At 36.1% G+C, this 21,816-nt stretch overlaps 3 protein-coding genes across 3 annotated transcripts; 2 read left to right on the top strand and 1 right to left on the bottom strand.

Moving 5' to 3' along the window:
• The first annotated feature begins 139 nt into the window (after positions 1–139).
• Positions 140–2,271, top strand: LOC17886249 (scarecrow-like protein 7). Its single transcript, XM_023783493.1, has one exon. The coding sequence runs from the start codon at positions 328–330 to the stop codon at positions 1,948–1,950; it is 1,623 nt and encodes a 540-aa protein (XP_023639261.1). The 5' UTR covers positions 140–327; the 3' UTR covers positions 1,951–2,271.
• Positions 2,272–3,908: 1,637 nt separating this feature from the next.
• LOC17886034 lies at positions 3,909–4,635 on the top strand. Its single transcript, XM_023783316.1, has 2 exons — positions 3,909–4,383; positions 4,460–4,635. The coding sequence occupies exons 1-2, from the start codon at positions 3,915–3,917 to the stop codon at positions 4,480–4,482; spliced, it is 492 nt and encodes a 163-aa protein (XP_023639084.1). The 5' UTR covers positions 3,909–3,914; the 3' UTR covers positions 4,483–4,635.
• Positions 4,636–6,340: 1,705 nt separating this feature from the next.
• LOC17886838 (cyclin-dependent kinase inhibitor 2) lies at positions 6,341–7,653 on the bottom strand. The gene is made up of 4 exons (XM_006291730.2): positions 7,183–7,653; positions 7,022–7,083; positions 6,712–6,912; positions 6,341–6,623 (listed from the first exon to the last, which is right to left on the bottom strand). The coding sequence occupies exons 1-4, from the start codon at positions 7,543–7,545 to the stop codon at positions 6,554–6,556; spliced, it is 696 nt and encodes a 231-aa protein (XP_006291792.1). The 5' UTR covers positions 7,546–7,653; the 3' UTR covers positions 6,341–6,553.
• Between the last annotated feature and the right edge of the window lie 14,163 nt (positions 7,654–21,816).

Here is a 21,816-nt window from a genome sequence, read left to right as displayed (position 1 = left end):
TAAAATATGTGATTCTTAGATAACTCTTACTTTTCATAAATAAATTATTATGTTACTGTTATGCAGATTAACAACGTTATATAAATTAGAAAAGAAAAATAGAACTTGGAGATTAAAAGTGGTAATTGATTGTTTAAAAAATTATTACAGTACTTACAAAACATACTCATTATAAATAAATTAATAAAACCAAATCGAACGGACCCTAGTTTGATCAAAAGATTTGTCTCTCTCTCTCTCTCTCTCTACTAAAAAATCTCTCCTTTGTTCCTCTCTCTCTCCTTCACTTTCTCTGAAGCTTTATAGCCGGCGAGAACTAGCCGGAGAATGGCATACATGTGCACTGATAGTGGAAACTTAATGGCTATAGCTCAACAACTCATCAAACAGAAGCAGCAACAACAAAAACAGCAAGAACAAGAAGAGCAGCAACAACGACAAGAACATGACCAACAAAATCAATCCTTTGGTTTCTCCGACCCGTTTCAAGTATCCAACGACCCGGGTTTCCACTTCCCACACCTCGAGCATCACCGAAACACTTCCGACGGGTTTAGGTTTTCTGACGGTGGAGAGTTTGACTCTGACGAGTGGATGGAGACCTTAATCAACGGTGGAGATTCGCTTCAAACCAACCCGGACTTCTCAATCTACGGCCACGATCCATTCGTCACATTTCCGAGTCGACTCAGTGTTCCTTCAAAGGATAATGACTCAGCGAGTCAACAACTCTCTCAACCACCAGCTTCCACCGCTATATGGACTCCATCTCCGCCATCACCACAACAACATCATCCTCCTCCTCCTCCGCCGCCGACTCCACCGCAGCCAGATTTTGACCTAAACCAACCGATTTTAAAAGCTATCTACGAATATGCACGTAAACCGGGAACTATACCGGAAACACTTACCCAAATCAGAGAATCCGTATCAGAGTTGGGTAACCCGATAGAGCGAGTCGGGTTTTACTTCGTAGAAGCTCTGTCTCATAAAGAAACAGAACCATCTCCGGCGGCATCGTCGTCGCTAGAAGAGTTCATACTCTCTTACAAAACCTTGAACGACGCATGTCCTTACTCAAAGTTCGCTCATTTAACAGCAAACCAAGCGATTCTCGAAGCTACAAGCCAATCCCAAAACATTCACATCGTCGATTTCGGGATTTTTCAAGGGATCCAGTGGTCTGCTCTGTTACAAGCTCTGGCGACCCGAGCTTCTGGTAAACCCACCCGGATCCGGATTTCGGGTATACCCGCTCCGTCTCTAGGAGACTCACCGGAGCCCTCTCTGATCGCTACTGGAAACCGTCTCCGTGATTTCGCGGCGATTTTGGATCTCAATTTCGAGTTTAACCCGGTTCTCACTCCGATTCAGTTACTAACCGGGTCGAGTTTTCGGGTTGACCCGGATGAGGTTTTGGTTGTGAATTTCATGCTTGAGCTGTACAAGCTTCTTGATGAGACGGCGACGGGTGTTGGTACGGCTCTCCGGTTAGCCAGATCGCTAAACCCGAGGATTGTGACGCTTGGTGAATACGAAGTTAGTTTAAACCGGGTTGAGTTTGCTAATCGGGTTAAGAACTCTCTCCGGTTCTATTCCGCGGTTTTTGAGTCGCTTGAACCGAATTTGGAGCGTGATTCCAAAGAAAGGCAGAGGGTTGAGAGAGTGTTGTTCGGTAGGAGGATATCAGAGTTGGTCCGAACGGGTAATGTTAATATCAAACCGGGAACCCGGTTGGGGCTAATGGAGGAGAAAGAACAATGGAGAGTACTGATGGAAAAAGCCGGTTTCGAGCCGGTTAAACCGAGCAATTACGCGGTTAGCCAAGCGAAGCTGTTACTATGGAACTATAACTACAGCACATTGTACTCACTTGTTGAATCGGAGCCAGGGTTCATCTCCTTGGCTTGGAACAATGTACCACTCCTCACTGTTTCGTCTTGGCGTTGACCGGTCCCGGTTCAATCAATCCGATCCGACCTGGTTACTTTATTTGTCTTCGTATTGTTGATACTTGATAAGTTAATCTAGTCTTTTGAGTTAGTTTTATTTGGGGGAATGTATATTTGGGATTTTCTCTGAAGTAGTGAAATTGATTGAAAATGGTTTTTGATTTGGCTGTGTAATTAAATTAGTATCTAAGCTAGTACTATTTGTGTTAATCTTCTGAACTAGTGCTTTGGAGTAATGTTATATTGTGTGTGTAACATTTGACTAAAGACTTCTTTGGTATTAAACGAAAGAAGCTTAAATATATTGATTTTGGTAGTAGGGTATGATCTTTTATTTTCATATTTTGTTACTTGGTCCCATAAATTGAAAAAGCTCTTAAGATATTTCACTAACACACCATTAATTTATTCTTCCTTTTCATCATTCTTTCCTCCTTTTGTCACTACTTTTTCTTGCCTATATTGTAGTATTTGTTTACTAATTAAATGAAAAATCATATACCAATAAATGTGTACCATTCACTAGATAATAAAAGAGATAGGACCGTTAAGAAAATTATTTATGAGTAAAAAGCCAAAAGAAAAAGATAATACAAAAAAATAGGTTTTGTACTTAGGAAGGAACGCACTGACCCATTCACTCTTTCTCAGTGTCAGTCTGTACCCTCTTTGTTCAAAACTTCAAAACGTGCCATGATGACGTCAACTCCTCGATCTTTCTTCGGTGGTGGTGGTGGTCTTTTGGTCCCCATGTCTTTCTCTCCGTAGTGGATCCATTCCCATTTCCAGCCATTACTTTGAATTTGATCTTATATATATATATAACCTTTCTCTTGGTCCCAAAAAGGGTAAGTAACAGTAGAGTTAATATTGTTGATTGTAAGAGACTTGATCCTGACCCAAAAAACAAAATTAGATTTGAATTTGAGATCGATAGGCTACAACAAACCATCCTCTTTTGAGAAGACTAATAAGTAAGAACCTTACATTCGAATATCAGATCATCATGAAGTAAAGACATAACGTACAATCTTTGGTTTTGAACTAGAAACCTATATATGAAATTACTTAACTTGGTATGAAAATACATGTTTTACCCAAGTTATAGAGGGCAAGTAAAGTATATATATATTGTTGGTTTGATTTTGAGTTAGGCTAGTAAAAACCATCGATCATATCTGAGAAGACATGTTAACAAGATTCCTACATTCGGAAGTGAGGTGACTAAATATACAAAGGATGTAATGTAACAATCTAACTATTGTCGGTAAGTTTTGGAACTGAAACTTACGAAACCAAAGTATTGGTAAGAATTAACACTTTTGTAGACCAAAGTATGATTTAGAGTTCAACTTTGAAGATGAGATTCCAGGTCATGTACTGAAAAAGGTAGAGGTTAAGTAATGATGTTTGATATATTTCCTATAATGAGATGAAACATCTTTCTTTGACCAATCATGAGCAGAATTATTTAGTGGCCTTTTCGCATCACGACGAATGGCGATAAACATTGTTTCAATATATGTGACTTCCAAGTTCCAAGCACATGATTGACAACCCTGGTCCTTTGACTGCACGTTACCTTATATGTTAAAGAGATTAATTAGAACCTTTTATGCCCATACTTGTCGAGAACCTCTGAGTTAGTTTATTTGATGGTAATTGAGCAAGAGACCAAACAAAAAATAGCAGAGGACATATGGAAAGTTCTCACGTGTCTCCATGTGATCTTGAACTCAATCAAGATACGAAGATCAACATCTTGCCACAATGGAGGATAATATATAGCTAGATAACTTCTCTCGGTCAAAGATTCACATATAGAATATAGTCATATAGATCGAACTTTGATGGATCTACGAGCTGGACATTAATCATCTCATCACAACTTCCTCTTCTATATATAAGGCTTTAGTAGATCTCTCTCATTCTATATATACAACTGAGTATTTGTAACATAAAATGGCACGCTTAGAAATGCATAACTCCATGAATGGTGCAGCAAGAATCTCTTTCTCTAACGAGTTTGTGGAAATCAGATCGGAGAAGAGTAATGCTAAGAGCAATAACATTGTTAACTCCAGAAGCTCCCTCTCCATGCACTCTGCTGATTTTGCTTTCTCAGTCACCGATTACGCAATGATTCCCGCCGATGAAATCTTCCTCAAAGGAAAGATCTTACCTCTCAAGGAGACTAGTCACGTCCATAGGACACTAAAAGAAGAGCTTCTCGTTGAAGAAGAGGGTTCTGTTATCGATCGCAACATCTTTTCCCTGAGGCCACTATCATTGCCTTCTTCATCTTTTTCTACAAAGGGCACGTGGAGGGAGCTGTTGGGCCTTAAGAGGACTCATGTTAGATCTAAGATCACTGATAAAGTCAATGAAGCAGATATTTTTTCACTCAGTCAAGATCACAAAACAATCTCAGGTATACAAACTATCTTTCTGGCTTATATGTATAACATTTTGTTAATTTGAGCTAATGAAAATGTTTTGGGGTTCAGGAATTGTTGCGATGAAGGAATAAGGAGTGTCAAGTTGCAGATAACATGATGAACGAATTGTAGAGCTATCACACTGGTTTCTGTAAATTAATTTAGATTATTTTATGATAATCTAGATTTGACTGTGTATTTACATGTTCTTTGGGAAAAGATGGTTCCAACAACTCTTTTTGGTTGATGTGTTTTGTTGTTCTTGTCAGTGTTTTGTTTTGTTGTGGAAACAATAATTTGGTCGGAACATCTCTGTTTTTTTAATGCAAGTGAAGAAGATTTGTATGTATAAGAAAGAAAAATAAGTTAAAATCACTTTTAGTTACAAAGTTGTAAACATGGACTTGTCTCACGAATCTTTTTTTTTTGGTGGGAACTTGTCTCACGAATCTTATCAGTCAATCAGACTTCTCTCCTACTTAGATGGACTAGTATTGAAAATTAAGTTGTAGAACGCTTGAGCATTAACAGGTGATAGGGTAAACGAGGAGACTCTGGTCAGCTTTTGAGCTGATCATTGATCTATGTATACGAAAACATAGTACAAATCATGATATTGATATACATAACATTCGCTTCAATATGGTTTAATGGGTTTTGAAACCAAAATGAAAAAGAAATAAACGAATATCCAAATTGGGCCATCGGAGTCCAACTTAGAAAAACAAATAAGTCGAGAAAAGATTCCAATATCCAACACTTTTTACCACTTCTTGGCCGAAAAAACAAAATAGAAGAAGAAAACGAAAAAGTAAGTAAAAAAAAATGTGAAGCCTCGTGGGTATTGAGTAGTGTAGTAGACTGTAGTAGTAGTACATTCTCGCATCTTTTTGTGTTGTGTCAGTATCTTTTTAACCGATCAGTACAGTACGAAACAATTTAACCATTTTAATCATAACCTCTGAATTTTCTCGTTGAATCTTTGAGTTGTGTAGCATCTTTGAGAGCTAATAATGACAAAGGAAAATACAGAAAAAGGAGAGACCAAAATAAAAGGGTGAAAAAGTTATAAATAAAGTCATTCTCGGTTTAGGAAATTAACAAAAGAGAGAGTTTATAATAATAATAATGGCAAAAGAGTTTTGGTATGACAAGATTTGTGACTGACCAATTTCTTTTACTGATTACAAAAGCGACCCGGAAACACACATACACCAATCATCATGTCTTCTTTTTATTTTTTTCCTAACAAGATAATTGTGAACTAGCTTTTTAGTTTAATACTACTATATATCAATTTTTTTTTTTTTTTTTTTTTTTTTGTCAGTAGAGGGATTTAGGGGCAATAACTAAAATATGTTTGCTACTCATGTGTATCATACATAAAAATCCAAGTAACATAGACATATAACAAAGTGACTAATAAAAATGGCTATTTAGGTTTTCTTCAAATGAGATTTCTGTTTTTTTTTTTGATATATGTATTTTTGAAGTAGTGTTATATATATATATATTGATATATGGGTGTAACGTAAGCATGTGAAGCACAAGTTTGTAGTTAATAAAATCAATAGACACTAGAGTAGCAGCAGTGTAGCAAGTAAATCCAAAGTGAGAATAAAATAGTAACTTTTTACACTAAAAAAAGCCTGATCAATAAACAGTAATATATATATTCCTTTACCACGTCAGCCTTAGCCTTTTATATTATTATTTTTCTTTCCTATACTCTTATTTTATTTCATTTTTTCGCTGTAAAAAAACAAATAATTATCTAAATATGATCATATTTAAAAAGTTATTTTTTAAATGGACAAAAAAATATTAACGTAAAGAAGGGAAAAAAGTTGAAGAATCTTTAAATTATCATACTACAATATTATTCATTTTTTAGGCTCTTCCTGCGATATAATATTTTAAAAAATTAATTCCTATGTTATAATTTACTAATCCAGAAAAACATGGATCTCTAATTAAATACTAATGAATGACAAAAGAAATTTGGATTTTACAAGTTATCAATTATTTAAAGAGAAAACAAAGAAAGGAAAGATATATACATTTGGATCTTGTAAAAACAAATATGATTACACAGAAGAGAAGAAAATTAAGTACATAAATTGGATGAGTCTTCATAATCATCATCATCATCATAAAGCTTCCTCATGGATTCAATTTAACCCAGTCGTATCGTCCTCCGAGCGGCTCATCTTTCTCGAAATCAAAGTTATACCTACAGACTCACTCATCCACCAAAACCATTAGCTTTCATATCTTTTAAAATTTTGTTTCTAATATGAATAAAATAAAATTAAACTTACTTCATAGAACATTCCAACATTTTATTCCGTAGATTTGTCTCCGCCGCTTGGAAAAAATCTTCTAACTCAGTTTCCTTCACCGTCGTCGTCGTCGTCTCACAGCTCTTCTTCAACTTATTCATCTTTAACCGACGACGAGGCTCAACTTCTTCTGACTCCTCTCTCATGTTCACCGATGATTCCTCACCACACGAATCGCTCCTTGACAATTTATAGAAAGAAGAATAAAATTTTAATAACTGGATTTTCAAAAATTCGAAACGAGCCAAAGAGAGAGAGATTCAAAAATTTCAAAATAATTCTTTGTTACCTCTTATTAAAATCATCATGAATCCACGACGTTCCACTTTGATCATCTTCACCGCTAATTTCCTGGAAAATATCAAAAAATTCAAAATCTGGAAAAAAAATAAAAATCGAGAGAAGAAGATGGCGCAACGAAGAAGAAGATTGTTTCATTGCTTTCATCACCTCTACATCTACAAATTCGATTCTCCGTTTCGATTTCTCTTTATCGGATCTATTATTATTACTAGAGCAACACGAAACCGACGACGAAGACGAATCTTCTTCAACCGCCGGCGGAGGTGGTGGCGAATCTCGCCGTCGGACGATAACAACACTCGTCTCCGAAGCTCCAGCTGAATTCCTTGCCACGGTTACGCCACGATTCGTCGCCTGTACACACGGCGACAATATTATCCTTGATGATTCCACTACATCCACCACCACCTCCTCCTCCTCCATCATCTTCCTCCTCTTCACCATCGTCGGCGGCGTGGTAAATCCATTCTCTTCCACCACATCTCGCTCTCTTCTCCTAACCGCCGCCATAATTTCCCACAACGTCACCTCCTTCTACTCAGATCTCTCTCTCTCTCTCTCTAAAATCACTCGTTTGTGTATTGTATTCTCTCTCTCTCTTTCTAGCTCAGCTCGCGTATTGTTTCTGTTATAGATGGTGACGATCTTGAGTTTGATTAGTGTTCGTAGTTTTTGAACGGCCAAGATTAACTCTTTGTCATTTTCATTGACAGAAACAAATTAATAAAATAAAGAGTCTCGTGTGAACTAGGAATAGTAAGTAACGGGGAATTTGACGGCGCTGTTATATAAATCGGTGGTGCTTTTCGTGAAAAATACAACATTGCCTATGTCATCGACACGTGTCCTTTATTATCTACAATTCCGTTATAACGGCTTCTAATGTTATAGAATCGGTGCGTAATCTTTTAATTTTTTTGGAGGGGGATTATTATTGAGTTTGAATTCGAATTTTTATTGTTTAATTTGGTTGTAGTTTAATATTAATTGTTTGGCTTTTCCAATGGAATGAGAATAATACTCGTGGTTTTAAGATAAGATTGGTTTGATTTGTTTTAAAAATTTTTATTTGTGTTGTTGTAATAATTGTTGAGTTTTTAGATGTAAAGGACAATAATATCCTTAGGTGAGATAGAGATATAACGATAAAGCCATCGAATCATCATTATCGTCACTGGTTCACGGACGACGACGAACCAAATTGGAAGAGTGTGTGTAAGAACTAAGAAGAGTAAGTGTAATTATAAGACCATCCCAAATTTGATTACTTTATTTATGATGTGTGTCATATGTTACATTGCTTAGCTAGTTTTATATAACATGTGTTAAATTATTTGTTAAAATCTTGTTAATATTCCGATTTATAGTTGTGTTTAGTTAGTTGTAATTTCTTGTGGCGATACAAAATACGTATTACGTAACACAAAAAACTTATTCACATGCTTAAAAATATTAGTTTTACACAGTGAAAACTTTACATAATTGAATTTGCCAATTATATTATCTATCATCTTTCGTCATATATGAATTTTGATTCTTTTTTATTCTGTCGTCCTATATACAAATTTTGAGAACTCATCAGAGAAGACACTGTGTCTGCATAACTATCATAGCCATTCGATTTAATAATATGCCCACGAGCTGCCTACTATCAATCATTACTAAACTGTCTCTCTCTTTTTTTCTTTTCTTTTTTTCTTCTTCTACACCATACATTATTACAATGTATATATATGAATGTACACTTTGGTGTAATATTATCAACCATATCACAATTGCAAATTATTATGAAATATATTCTTCATATATGTATGGGTAAAAAACTAACTAACCGTCCAATCATTTAACTATGTGTTAAATTAATTTATGGAACAAAAAAAAATATGGTAAACAAAGCATGTATAACCTAATATAATTTCACATAAATGTGTATTATTAATTCATAAATCACTACTATATATATATTTTAAATTTAATAAAAAATCGTTTTGATGGATAGTTTGGAATTTTAATTGCGATAATATTTTATTGGAAAAAACATTACTTTTAGGTATGACCCAGTTTTTATCCAAATTTATATAAAGACTGTGTCTATCATTAAAAGTGAATTTTGCAACACATCTAAATATATCTTTCTAGATGGAAAAAAATGCTATCCAATAAAACGAAAAAGGACTTAAGTGAATGCAGACAAGAGCACATGGGATCTTTAGTGATTTGTGTAGTGTGGGCACGAAATTTCATATTCAGTAAAGTCTATATCATTGATCATCATCATTACGATTTGTGTAATTACGCATAAAAAATGTTAGTTCGCTATTGACTACAAACCACTTTTCTATATACCTTTCTCTTTCACTTAATTATATCACAAAGACGTCAGTTTAATCTAAGCTAGAATACATGAACTACAATGGAAGGAGTCAGTTTCTCCATGTTTGTATTAAGTTTTGTAGATGGCTAAAGTTTTAAATTAAGGTTGATGTGCTAAATTAATAGTGTTTGATTAACGAGTGAGTGCTAAGTATTGCTTTGGGACAGACACACATGCACATGGCCTTAACTAAACTTACACATTTGATGTAAAACAAATTGTTAATTATGTGTTCAATGATGTTTAGTGTAGTTTTCCTTTTAATACTGTATTGTTTTACTGATCAAAGAATCAAATCTTGATTAGATGACATTTCATAGTTTTGTCTGTTTCTTACGAGATCAAACGTAATTTAGTTTATATATATTTTAATTTGTGGGGATCATGTATAGGTGTGTGAAGCTATATCACATGATTCACAACTACTACTGTTGGATTGTCAAAAAAAAAAAAAAAAAAAGGAGATGCCAAAATGATAATTGATGGAGGTGGGGTGGACCAAAGCTAGCTAGGCTTAAATATTCTCATACTAACCTTAATTAAATTGATCAAGCTAAAATGTATACTCTGATTGAGTGATTTATTTACAATTTTACAAATGATTAATTATGCGACCCAATAATGTCCTTTTATGAGTTAGACAGTTTTTATGGGATCATATATTATCTAACATTTAAACATTAACACATGATCGACTTCCCATAAGAGACAAAACATAAACGATATGATTAAGTTGATATATGAATAAACAAATCAGAGTAATAAACAAAATTAGTAACAATTATTGTTATTCTTCTAAAAGTGATGTATGTACGTAGTCAATTTTAACAAGAACTAAGAATGTGGTATATACTGTAGTGAACGTTTCTTTCGACATTATTTGGCTTAACGTGAATGATTGGAAACTTTAACTTTTAATTAGAAACTTGCTATGATAGGCCCATCTTAAAACTATATTATCGAATTGCATGCGATTATAAGTAACTCCAAAGTTAATAAAGAATTATTTTTGGAAGGTTCAAGGTTGAGTCCTTGTTAGAAGATAAGAGTAATGAATTATCTATTTTTCCGAAAAAAGAATATCATTCAATCTAATGCAACATACAGTTAATGCGAAATTGCACAGTTATATGGTCTTGTAAAACAATTTATTACAACTTACAACCAAAAATAAAATAAAAAATAAAGTATGGCTTAACTAAGTTCTCAGCTTGTTTTCTTAATATAATTAGCCTGACATATATGATATATGCATGGTTACATATCCATAAACCAATACATTAAGTAAAAGATGAAATTCGATTGATAGAAAAAATCAGTACCAAAGCTGAGAATTTATTTATTTTGATCGGACAAAGAAAGCTGACGACAACTTTTTATAATTAAGGAAATGAAAATAGCGATATACATTTTTATTCTAAGCCAAATATGAAAAGGAAATAAGTGATGTGTAGTGTTTTCTGTGTACTTTTAAAAATTATTCACGCAACTCAATTATAGGAGTGGGGATAAAAAAAAAAAAAAAAGCAGAGATCACTTTTTTTTTGAAGTCGAACTTTTTCCTTTTTCTTCACTATGGATTTCCCAAGGCTCCAATAAACCCTACAAAGACTCTCTTTCCGAAAGGGAGATTAAAATTCATGATCATTTAAAATTTTTTATTTTATTTATTGAAATAAAAAGCTGATTCCATCTTTCTTCTTCGATTATATATCGATGGAGACCTGGAAAGATTGCATTATTCACGTGTTCTTCGTCTTCATCAACCTTTTCTTATAAAGAAACTAAACTTTCGTGCGTTGCTTATGAAAATATACCAATATTATTTGGGACATAATGTCATCTTTTGGTGATATATACTTGGCCATCTCAACCATTACAAAGAAACAGTTTGTTATTATGATATGACTACATATATGAGATTTCAAAGGAAGAAGCATATCGTTGTAGGAGTCATCAAATGTTGGTTTTAGAAAACCTATATATAGCAATTAAAAATTACTTAGTCAATTTGTATTACCACATGGAAAACCCTATATACATAGAGCGAGAAGCCTAGAAATACATGTCCGTGTAAGATACAGACGATGCTTCATCCAAATGGACCAAACAGTAATAAATATTACACACCTATTAATAATTGGTATGATGGTGAACTAGCATAAGAGGACAAGCTACATTTTATTTAGATGTTAGTGTGAACGATAATGAAACATTTCCAATGGGCCTTACAACAAAAACAGAGAATATCCAAGTAAGAATATGTCCAGCTCCCAAGTCCAGTCAACAGCCCAGTCAACTAATGAAAAACAAGACAAAGAACCAGAAGACTCCTTGTACGGAGAAGATGACGATCCTTTTGCAGAACACATTCAAACCTCTGCAACTCTTGTCTGGTGACTCACCATTGACTGCAAAATGAAATTGTTTTCTTTTATTCTTGCTTTCTTTTATTCTCGATTGTTCCAATCTCTATTATATAAGCTATGTGTAAATCATCAATTGTAAGTAAGTAAAAGAGAGTAATATTCAGAAATCTTGTTGTTTTTCACTTTCCTCTTCATGGTATCAGAGCCACTGTAAATCCTAACAGGTACATCAATGGCGACCACTTATCCTTTCCCGGATAACGTTCATGTCTCAAGTTCTGTTACTCTCAAGCTAACCGATAGCAACTATCTATTGTGGAAGACGCAGTTTGAATCCCTTCTCTCCAGCCAAAAGCTCATCGGATTTGTCAATGGAGCTGTCGTTGCTCCAGCTCAGACCCGCCGTGTCGTGAATGGTGGCGTCACCACTGAAGAACCCAACCCTCCGTATGAGTCATGGTTCTACAACGATCAACTCGTCAGATCTTGGTTGTTTGGTACTTTGTCTGAAGAAGTCCTTGGCCATGTTCATAGCCTGGAAACATCTCGACAGATCTGGGTTTCTCTTGCTGAGAACTTCAACAAAAGTAGTGTTGCTAGCGAGTTCTCCCTCCGTCGTAGTCTCCAGCTCTTGTCGAAAAAGGATAAGTCTCTCTCTACCTATTGTCGTGAGTTTATAATCATTTGTGACTCCCTAAGCTCCATTGGGAAACCGATTGATGAGTCCATGAAAATCTTTGGCTTTCTCAATGGACTAGGCAGAGAATATGATCCGATAACAACGGTCATCCAGAGTTCTTTGAGCAAACAACCACCACCGACGTTTAACGACGTCATCACTGACGTTCAAGGTTTTGATAGCAAGCTGCAGTCTTATGAAGACAATGTCTCTGTCACTCCTCACCTAGCTTTCAATACTGAGACTACTGCTTCTGGAGCCCCTCAATACGTTCCAAACCAGAGAGGTAGAGGTCGTTTTGGCCAAAACAGAGGCAGAGGAGGCTATACAACTAGAGGTCGAGGCTTTTCTCAACATCAGTCTTCTACTCAGCCACAAGGTCAAAGACCAATCTGTCAAATTTGTGGTCGTGTTGGTCATACTACTATCAAGTGCTACAATCGTTTTGACAACAACTACCAGAGTGAAGTTTCTCAAGCTTTCTCATCTCTTCATATGGCTGACGAAACCGGCAAGGAATGGTATCCGGATTCAGCCGCCACTGCTCATGTCACTGCTTCAACCTCTGCTCTCCAATCTGCTACAGCTTATGATGGCAATGACACGATTCAGGTTGGTGATGGAACCTTCTTGCCAATTACTCATACTGGATCCACCACAATCTCTTCTTCAAAAGGTATTATCCCCTTAAATGATGTCTTAGTTTGTCCAGATATAAAGAAATCTCTGCTCTCTGTGTCTAAGTTGTGTGATGATTACCCCTGTGGAGTATATTTTGATGCTAATAAGGTTTGCGTAATCGATTTAAACACTCAGAAAGTGGTGTCAAAGGGTCCACGCAGTAAAGGGCTCTATGTGTTGGAGAATCAAGAGTTGGTAGCTTTCTATTCTAATCGTCAATGTGCAACAAGTGAAGAACTGTGGCATCATCGACTTGGACACTCAAACTCAAAGATTCTTCAACAACTTCAATCCCGCAAGGAAATTCAAGTAAATAAGAGCAGAACTTTCCCAATTTGTGAGCCTTGCTAGATGGGAAAAAACTCTAGATTACAATTTTTAGCTTCTGATTCCCGTGTTTTAAAGCCTCTAGATCGAGTTCATTGTGATCTTTGGGGGCCATCACCAGTTGTATCGAACCAAGGTTTCAAGTATTATGCTATCTTTATTGATGAATTTTCAAGATTCTCTTGGTTCTATCCTCTTCGAGCTAAATCTGAATTTGTGTCAGTGTTTATTGCTTTTCAAAAACTGGTGGAGAATCAACTCAACACAAAAATAAAAGAATTTCAAAGCGATGGAGGTGGAGAGTTTACAAGTAATAAGCTAAAAACACACTTCAGTGAGCAAGGTATCCATCACAGAATCTCTTGTCCTTATACTCCACAGCAGAACGGTATGGCAGAGAGGAAGCATAGGCATTTAGTTGAACTTGGTCTATCGATGTTATTCCACAGTCACACACCTCTGAAATTCTGGGTTGAAGCCTTCTTCACAGCTAATTATATCAGCAATCTCCTACCATCATCTATACTGAACAATATCAGCCCTCTAGAAACTTTACATCATCAAAACCCAGACTACTCCTCGCTTCGTGTGTTTGGTTCTGCTTATTATCCGTATCTGCGACCATTGGCAGAAAACAAGTTTGACCCACGATCTCTGCAGTGCGTTTTCCTTGGATATCATAGTCAATACAAAGGATATCGGTGTCTTTATCCTCCCACAGGAAAGGTATATATCTCAAGGCATGTTATTTTGATGAAGAAGTGATGCCATTTAAAGAGAAGTATAAGCATCTAGTTCCAAATTATAAAACACCACTCCTTCAAGCTTGGCAGTATACAGATCCTACACCACAATCGCTGCAGTTGCCTCTACCTCAAGTTCTGCCAAGACCGGTTATTGTCCCTACAGAACCTAATCCAGAAAATGGGCAACCCAACTCAGATCCAGGGGAAGTCAACAGTGAATCTGATCACGAATCAAATGCAGAAGAAAGTGATCAAAATGAAGAGTTACATCAAGAACAAGAACAAGCACCAGCCGCAACAGTAAACTCACATTCCATGACCACAAGATCAAAGGCAGGGATACAAAAACCAAACACTAGGTATGCCCTCATCGCCTCTAAAATCACTACTAATGAGCCTAAGAGTATTACCTCAGCTATGAAACATCCTGGCTGGAATGAAGCTGTCCTTGATGAGATGGGAAGAATTCACATGCTCAACACTTGGTCCCTTGTCCCTCCAACCGCTGATATGAACATCTTGGACTCCAAGTGGGTTTTTAAGACAAATCTCCAACCGAATGGGGAAATAGATAAGCTTAAAGCACGGCTTGTCGCCAAAGGGTTTGATCAAGAAGAAGGTGTGGATTATCTAGAGACATTTAGTCCTGTTGTGCGTACTGCTACTATTCGTCTTGTTCTTGATGTTGCTACTGCAAAAGAATGGCCCATCAAGCAACTTGATGTCTCAAATGCATTTTTACATGGAGAATTACAAGAGACAGTGTTCATGTACCAACCCGCTGGTTTCACCGATCCAGAAAAGCCTAATCATGTCTGTCGACTCACAAAAGCTCTTTACGGTCTGAAACAAGCTCCAAGAGCTTGGTTTGACACTTTCAGCAATTTTTTGCTTGATTTTGGGTTTACTTGCAGCACATCGGACCCGTCTTTGTTCGTGTTCCATGAGAATGGGATGACTCTCATATTATTATTATATGTTGATGACATTCTTCTCACAGGGAGTAATCAATCTCTTCTTGACAAGCTTTTCCAATCTCTAAACAATCGATTCTCGATGAAAGATCTTGGCCAACCTCGTTATTTTCTGGGAATTGAAATTGATGCTTATAGTGATGGCCTGTTTCTCCATCAAAGTGCTTATGCTTCAGACATCCTACACCAAGCTGGAATGACAGATTGCAATCCAATGCCAACACCGCTGCCCCAAAACATGGATAATCTCAATTCTGAACCGTTCTCAGAACCAACGTACTTCCGCAGCCTTGCCGGAAAATTGCAGTATCTAACCATTACAAGGCCCGACATTCAATACGCAGTGAATTTTATTTGTCAGCGAATGCACTCTCCGACCGCTTCTGACTTCCGCCTTCTGAAACGTATTCTCCGGTATGTAAAAGGCACGATCACAATGGGCCTTCCTATCCAGAAAAATACAAATCATGTGCTCTCTGCATTCTGCGACAGTGATTATGCTGGCTGCAAAGAGACTAGACGATCTACCACTGGCTTCTGTATAAAACTGGGAACAAATCTGATATCATGGTCGGCAAAAAGACAACCAACTGTCTCAAACTCCTCCACGGAAGCCGAATACAGAGCATTAACAGCAGTTGCTCGTGAACTCACTTGGATATCAGCCTTACTGCGAGATCTTGGCATCGAACAATATGAACCAACTCTAGTACAATGTGATAATCTCTCTGCGGTGTATCTCTCTGCAAATCCTGCTCTCCACAGCCGCACCAAACACTTTGATAAAGACTATCACTACATCAGAGAAAGAGTTGCTCTCGGGTACATTGAAACACAACATATCCCAGCAACATTTCAGCTCGCCGATGTCTTCACCAAACCGTTACCAAAAGGACCCTTTTTCGATCTCAGGTCCAAACTTGGTGTGTCTGCTTCACCCACTCCAAGTTTGAGGGGAAGTGTGAACGATAATGAAACATTTCCAATGGGCCTTACAACAAAAACAGAGAATATCCAAGTAAGCATATGTCCAGCTCCCAAGTCCAGTCAACAGCCCAGTCAACTAATGAAAAACAAGACAAAGAACCAGAAGACTCCTTGTACGGAGAAGATGACGATCCTTCTGCAGAACACATTCAAACCTCTGCAACTCTTGTCTGGTGACTCACCATTGACTGCAAAATGAAATTGTTTTCTTTTATTCTTGCTTTCTTTTATTCTCGATTGTTCCAATCTCTATTATATAAGCTATGTGTAAATCATCAATTGTAAGTAAGTAAAAGAGAGTAATATTCAGAAATCTTGTTGTTTTTCACTTTCCTCTTCAGTTAGAAGCTATATATGCAAATGTATAGCTTGAGCCCCAAAAAAATTAAACACATATATAATTTACGTCTACCTAATATTAGTATACGTATACATAAATAATGCATGTACGTATTTAAACGCTCGTATATGTATAGAAAAACCACGATATACGTATATATGGGTTGGTTAGAAAAATGCATGTAGTAACATGCCACCACCCATACGGCAACTTTCCTATATAGTGGACCGTTCTACGAATTAAAATAATTCGAGAGTCAAAGCAATTGACTGGTTTACGTGTATATAATTTGTAAGATTGTGCTACTATATATTTTAGGGTAGTGACACTTTTGCAGTTGTTGAACATGATTTTGAAACCTAAAATTGAATTTGGGTTCAATATCCTTTTGGGACATAGACAAATTATCTAAATCGGAATGGACTAAACACTGGTTTCGGGTGTCGAATGAAATTTCATAGGTTTAAGATCAGTAAAACCCGCGTTTTTTTCCTTTTTAATATAAATGATATATCAATAATTGAAGAAAGTTTTGATTGGAATTGTCGATGATATATTCTTAATCACAATAAAGTATTTTTTTTTTCAATCATTGTCAACATTTTGATTGGGTAACGTTAATAAAATGTCGAAGATGAGAACTACCCTCCGTACGAACTTTCTCGCATAAGGTCTTTTGGAGGTAACCTCTCCAAATAAGCATCATCTCGGGGAGAACAAATTAAGGAAGCTCAAACAAATATATATCTCCTCTGTCTCTTTTTGTTTAATCCTCACTTTTGTAAACCGCAAAGGCCCCAAACAAAACTCTTACATACAGTTTTTAAATTTCAAGCAATAATAAAAGATTAACCTTAAAACAAGGTGAAGAGAAAAAACACACGAGTAGGACAAGCGGTAGACCCATATAAAAGCAAACACAAACACCAAAAAAGAAGTAATTTAGATGGTAAAAATTTCAATGTATATGAAAGAATAAATTGATACAGAAAAGAAATAAAGAGGAAAATATACAATTTTGGTGGTTAGTGGGAAGTAGAAGCTGAGAGAGGACAAAGAGATGGTGTCGTTATATATAAAAGAGTAAATGAACTTCGAGAAGAAGTGCTTCTCTTATATTGTGTGTGCCCTTCTTCATGGTCCATCGTTGTCTAGCTATATTTCACAGAGGTTATCACGTGGACCTCCTCCTAAGTTTGCCTTCTACATTTTAGGCGTTGTACGTACGTGTTCATACTTCTTGCTAGCTCTTCCATTTTACAGCCATGGTAACAAAACAAAAAATGTATCGCTTTGTGATCAAAATATGTAAACTCTGCCGATTAAGAGCATTTATAGATTGTCTTTACTTTAAAGAATATATGGTTTCTTTCTTATACATATGGACTATCTCATCATCATTCAATTATGTTTGTATGTGTTTTGTTATGAAGCAAAACGACAAAAACACGATTTGACTTCTAACGACTGGGAGTATCTACTCAGCCTGGAATATTCTTCTCTCTTTTCTTGGGACAGTATTATGATGCTCTACAAATACAAACAATTACATATTTACATATAGTTCTTATATGAACTTCAAATCTTTTTTTCTTTGTTTAATTGTCATTCACATATCGTCCTTTCTATTTTTTTCCAATAAAAAAGGCTACTGAAAATATATGAAAATGTGACATAATTCAGGATATAACACAACTGGATGAGGAGAATTAGGTTTAAGTGAAGAAAATTCAATGTAAAATCCAGTTGATGTTTAGGAAGAACAAAGAAACCTCGTATATGTTTTTAAGAATATATTCAGAAGAAGAATTATTTGGGCTTTCGTTTTCCCTTAAATGAGTTTCGTGAGAAAGTTCGTTCGAATCAAGAAATTGATATGGGTTTCGAAACATCGTCTAATTGGGCCTGCTTCGTCGATTTTGTGAGTCCAACAACTGAAATCTACAATACCAAGTTACAAACCATCACGTTATTGGATCAATACAAGCACATTTACACATCTTAATTCTCAAACATATACTTTGCATGCACAAAAAAGGTTTAATTAAGTCAATGTGGCAATCATAAAAAGTGAAAACCAAAATAAGCCCAATTATGATCGAAAGCTAATTAAATTGAGACAAATCTACGGGATCTCACCCAAACTTCCAAGTGTCTCGACCTAACGTGTTTGTAATGACTCGCACCAAGTTTGATTCTTACATCTCGATGAGGGACACATCGGATCCCACTCAAAAGGTTCAAAGAATTTGGTTGAAGTCTTGAGCCATGTGGTACCAACTCAAAATCCTTTTCGTTTGTTAGGCTTGGAATATTAAACAAATAAGGACAGGACAATCTCCATATAAACAAAAGTTTCTTCTCTTCTCTTTTCTTCGTTTTTCTTTCTTTAGAATAAAGAAACTAAATACATTTTTATCCCCGAAAACAAAACGAATAAAACTATATTGGTTGGTATGAAAAAAAAGAAAACTAAATTAATTTGGTGGGTGATTGATTAATAAGCTAGTGCGAGGCTTGCTTTTCCAATATTTCGTAATTTTCCTCTTTGTATATAACGCAACGTTGGAAGAAGGAAACACATGGACAATTTTGTATGTTTTTATATATATATATATTTTTTTTATCTATGTAAGTGACTATGCATATTATAATATCCCATGCCTAAGCCTAATAATGATAATATGTAATATATTATTCAATTTTTTGCATCCCTAACACTAATAATGCTATATACATAAAGTAGTTTACATGACTTTATTCACATGAACAGTTAAGTATTAGTGTATGTTTTTGGGGTTAAATTAGTATAAAAATTTCTATTTACCATGTATCAAGTATGTGAGCAATAAATATCGACACATGGAATCACACTAGCCCTCGGAGCTAAAAATTAATAGGATTGCTCAAATAAGGCTCTACCATCATCAATGGATATTGGACGACCGTCTCAAACTGCGATAAACCCGGTACGTTTATACTATTTTGTACTAGCAAAATTTATACTCCGATTAGGTCATTTACATAATACATATCGTAAAGACCAACTAAATACCAAAAGATTCGGTTTGATAAGCCGACCAGTAATAATAACGTACGGTGTCGGTAGCTCGAACTCTTATGTGTGTGTGTGTGTCATTGTATTTTCTTATTCGTTTTTGTATTTTGTCATATATGCGATTTGTATTTTTTTAGTGGTTAGTACTATGAAAATACAATTCGCTTTCGATAATAATTATATATTTAGCAAAGAAGATTGAATATTCTTCATCGCTGTTTTAGGATGATCTTTCAAAAAAATTTTAATATTGCAAAAGTATTGCAACTATATAATCTTTGATTAACACTTCTAAACAAACAACATTAATCAAAAAGTATATTGTAAGAAAATACTTCAAAAGTCTCTTTTACGTACCAAGTCTTTTGCAAACAAGACTCGTATGTCAATGTATAAACTATTAGATCAATTATAAACTAAGTAAATGAATCAAATAAAAGATAAATATGAAGATGCAGTTCCAGAACAGCTTGCTGTTAAGATCAGGAAGCCGCATCTGTTCAGACGCCTGAGACCACATCAGACGCCTGTGATCACATCAGACACTTGAAGTTGCTGACATGGAGTCGTGAGATGACGTGGCAAAGCTTAAGTGGATGGAGTGACGTGATAAGGAAGATTTCTTGCTTGGCAGCAAAGATAGAGACGAATTGCGTGTGAAGATATGGTGAATATTCTTCACATCAAATAAGGAAAGGATAAGCTTGACAAGCAAGTATATTCCGTTTCCGTGAGATCCTCGAAGATCCTAGGGTTAGGGTTTCGAGTAGTGAGTATAAATAGTCTAGGGTTTGGCCACGAGCCATTTTGAACACTTTAGACTTTTTGTACGTGATTGTATACTTCGAAGCTAGCAAAACAAAAAGCTGAGAAGGTGAGTGTTTGTTTTCTCTTGGGACTACACGGGTGTAGGAGAGATAGGTTTAGTGCTCGTTCTTTAGTCGGGTTCAATTCTATTGGTAGGAATAGATTGAGTAAGAGCCGAGACAAAATTGTATCCTAGGAAAAGATAAATTTTGTTAATAAAGATCGAAGGAGAAAGCGTTTGCTTGGCGCGTTCCAAGCTTAACTGTCTGTGCGTTTCTCTATACATTTTCAATTGGTATCAGAGCGGACGCCTGATAAAAGATCTGTTTGTCTTTTCAACAGGTGAGATCCTGCAACAGAGGGTATGGAGAAATCACAGCAATACGTTGCTATAACTAAGCCGTTTAAGTTGGATCCAGAACATTACGGGTTCTGGAAGGTGCAGCTGAGACAGGATATTCAGAGTGCTGATCTTGATGCCTGGATAGCTGTTGAAGATGGATGGACAGCCCCTGTGAAAACAAATGAGGCTGGAGATGCTGTTTCAAAACCCAAGAAGGATTGGACTGCAGAGGAGAAACTTGCAGCAAAACACAATTTAACAGCTCTGTCCTTAATCTTCAAATCGTTGCCTGTAAATCAGTTCACCAGAGTTCAGGGATGTGAATCTGCAAAAGAGGCATGGGATATTCTTTAGGTCATCTTTGAAGGAACCAGCAATGTGAAGAGAACCAGACTTGACATCTTAGCGTCTGATTTCGAGAACTTGACTATGGGAGATGGTGAGACTATTGAGGAATTCAGCAGCAAGCTGAGTAATATCTCTCAAGAGGCTATAGTGTTGGGAAAACGCTATAAAGATAAGAAGTTGGTTAAAAAATTTCTCAGAAGTCTGCCGGAGAAGTTTCAGCCACATAGGTCTGCAATTGATGTCTCGTTGAATTCTGATGAGTTGAAATTTGATCAAGTAGTTGGGATGATGCAGGCATATGAGCTACAAGTTAAGAAAAAGGAGCAGGCAAGTGGAAAAACTTTCGCACTGAATACTGTTGACACTCAGGAGTCTGCAGATGATGATAAAGTTGGTATGCTTGTGAGAAAGTACTTCAAGAGAATGGAGCGAGGTCAGCAACGTGGGTCTGCAGTTAAAAACAGATCAGGGCAGCAGAAAGAATTCAAGAGGAATGATAAGTCTGAGAAACAGTGTATTGAGTGTGAAGGATATGGACACTACAAGGCTGAATGCCCGAATATGAAGAAGAAAAATGCACTGAAATGTTATGAGTGTAAGGGCTATGGTCACACCAAGGCTGAATGCCTAGGGAGAGACTCCAAAGAGAAATCGTATGTGACTTGGAGTGAGAGTGATACTGATGATGATGAAGGAAAAGGAGAAGTGCTAAACAATTTTGTGGCATTTCTGGGCATCATTGAGGAAG

This window comes from Capsella rubella, unplaced genomic scaffold (genome assembly GCF_000375325.1).
Source record: "Capsella rubella cultivar Monte Gargano unplaced genomic scaffold, Caprub1_0 scaffold_5, whole genome shotgun sequence".
NCBI classification, from domain to species: Eukaryota; Viridiplantae; Streptophyta; class Magnoliopsida; order Brassicales; family Brassicaceae; genus Capsella; species Capsella rubella.
Note: the sequence above shows the minus strand (reverse complement) of the source record. Positions and strands in the feature narration are given on the sequence as shown.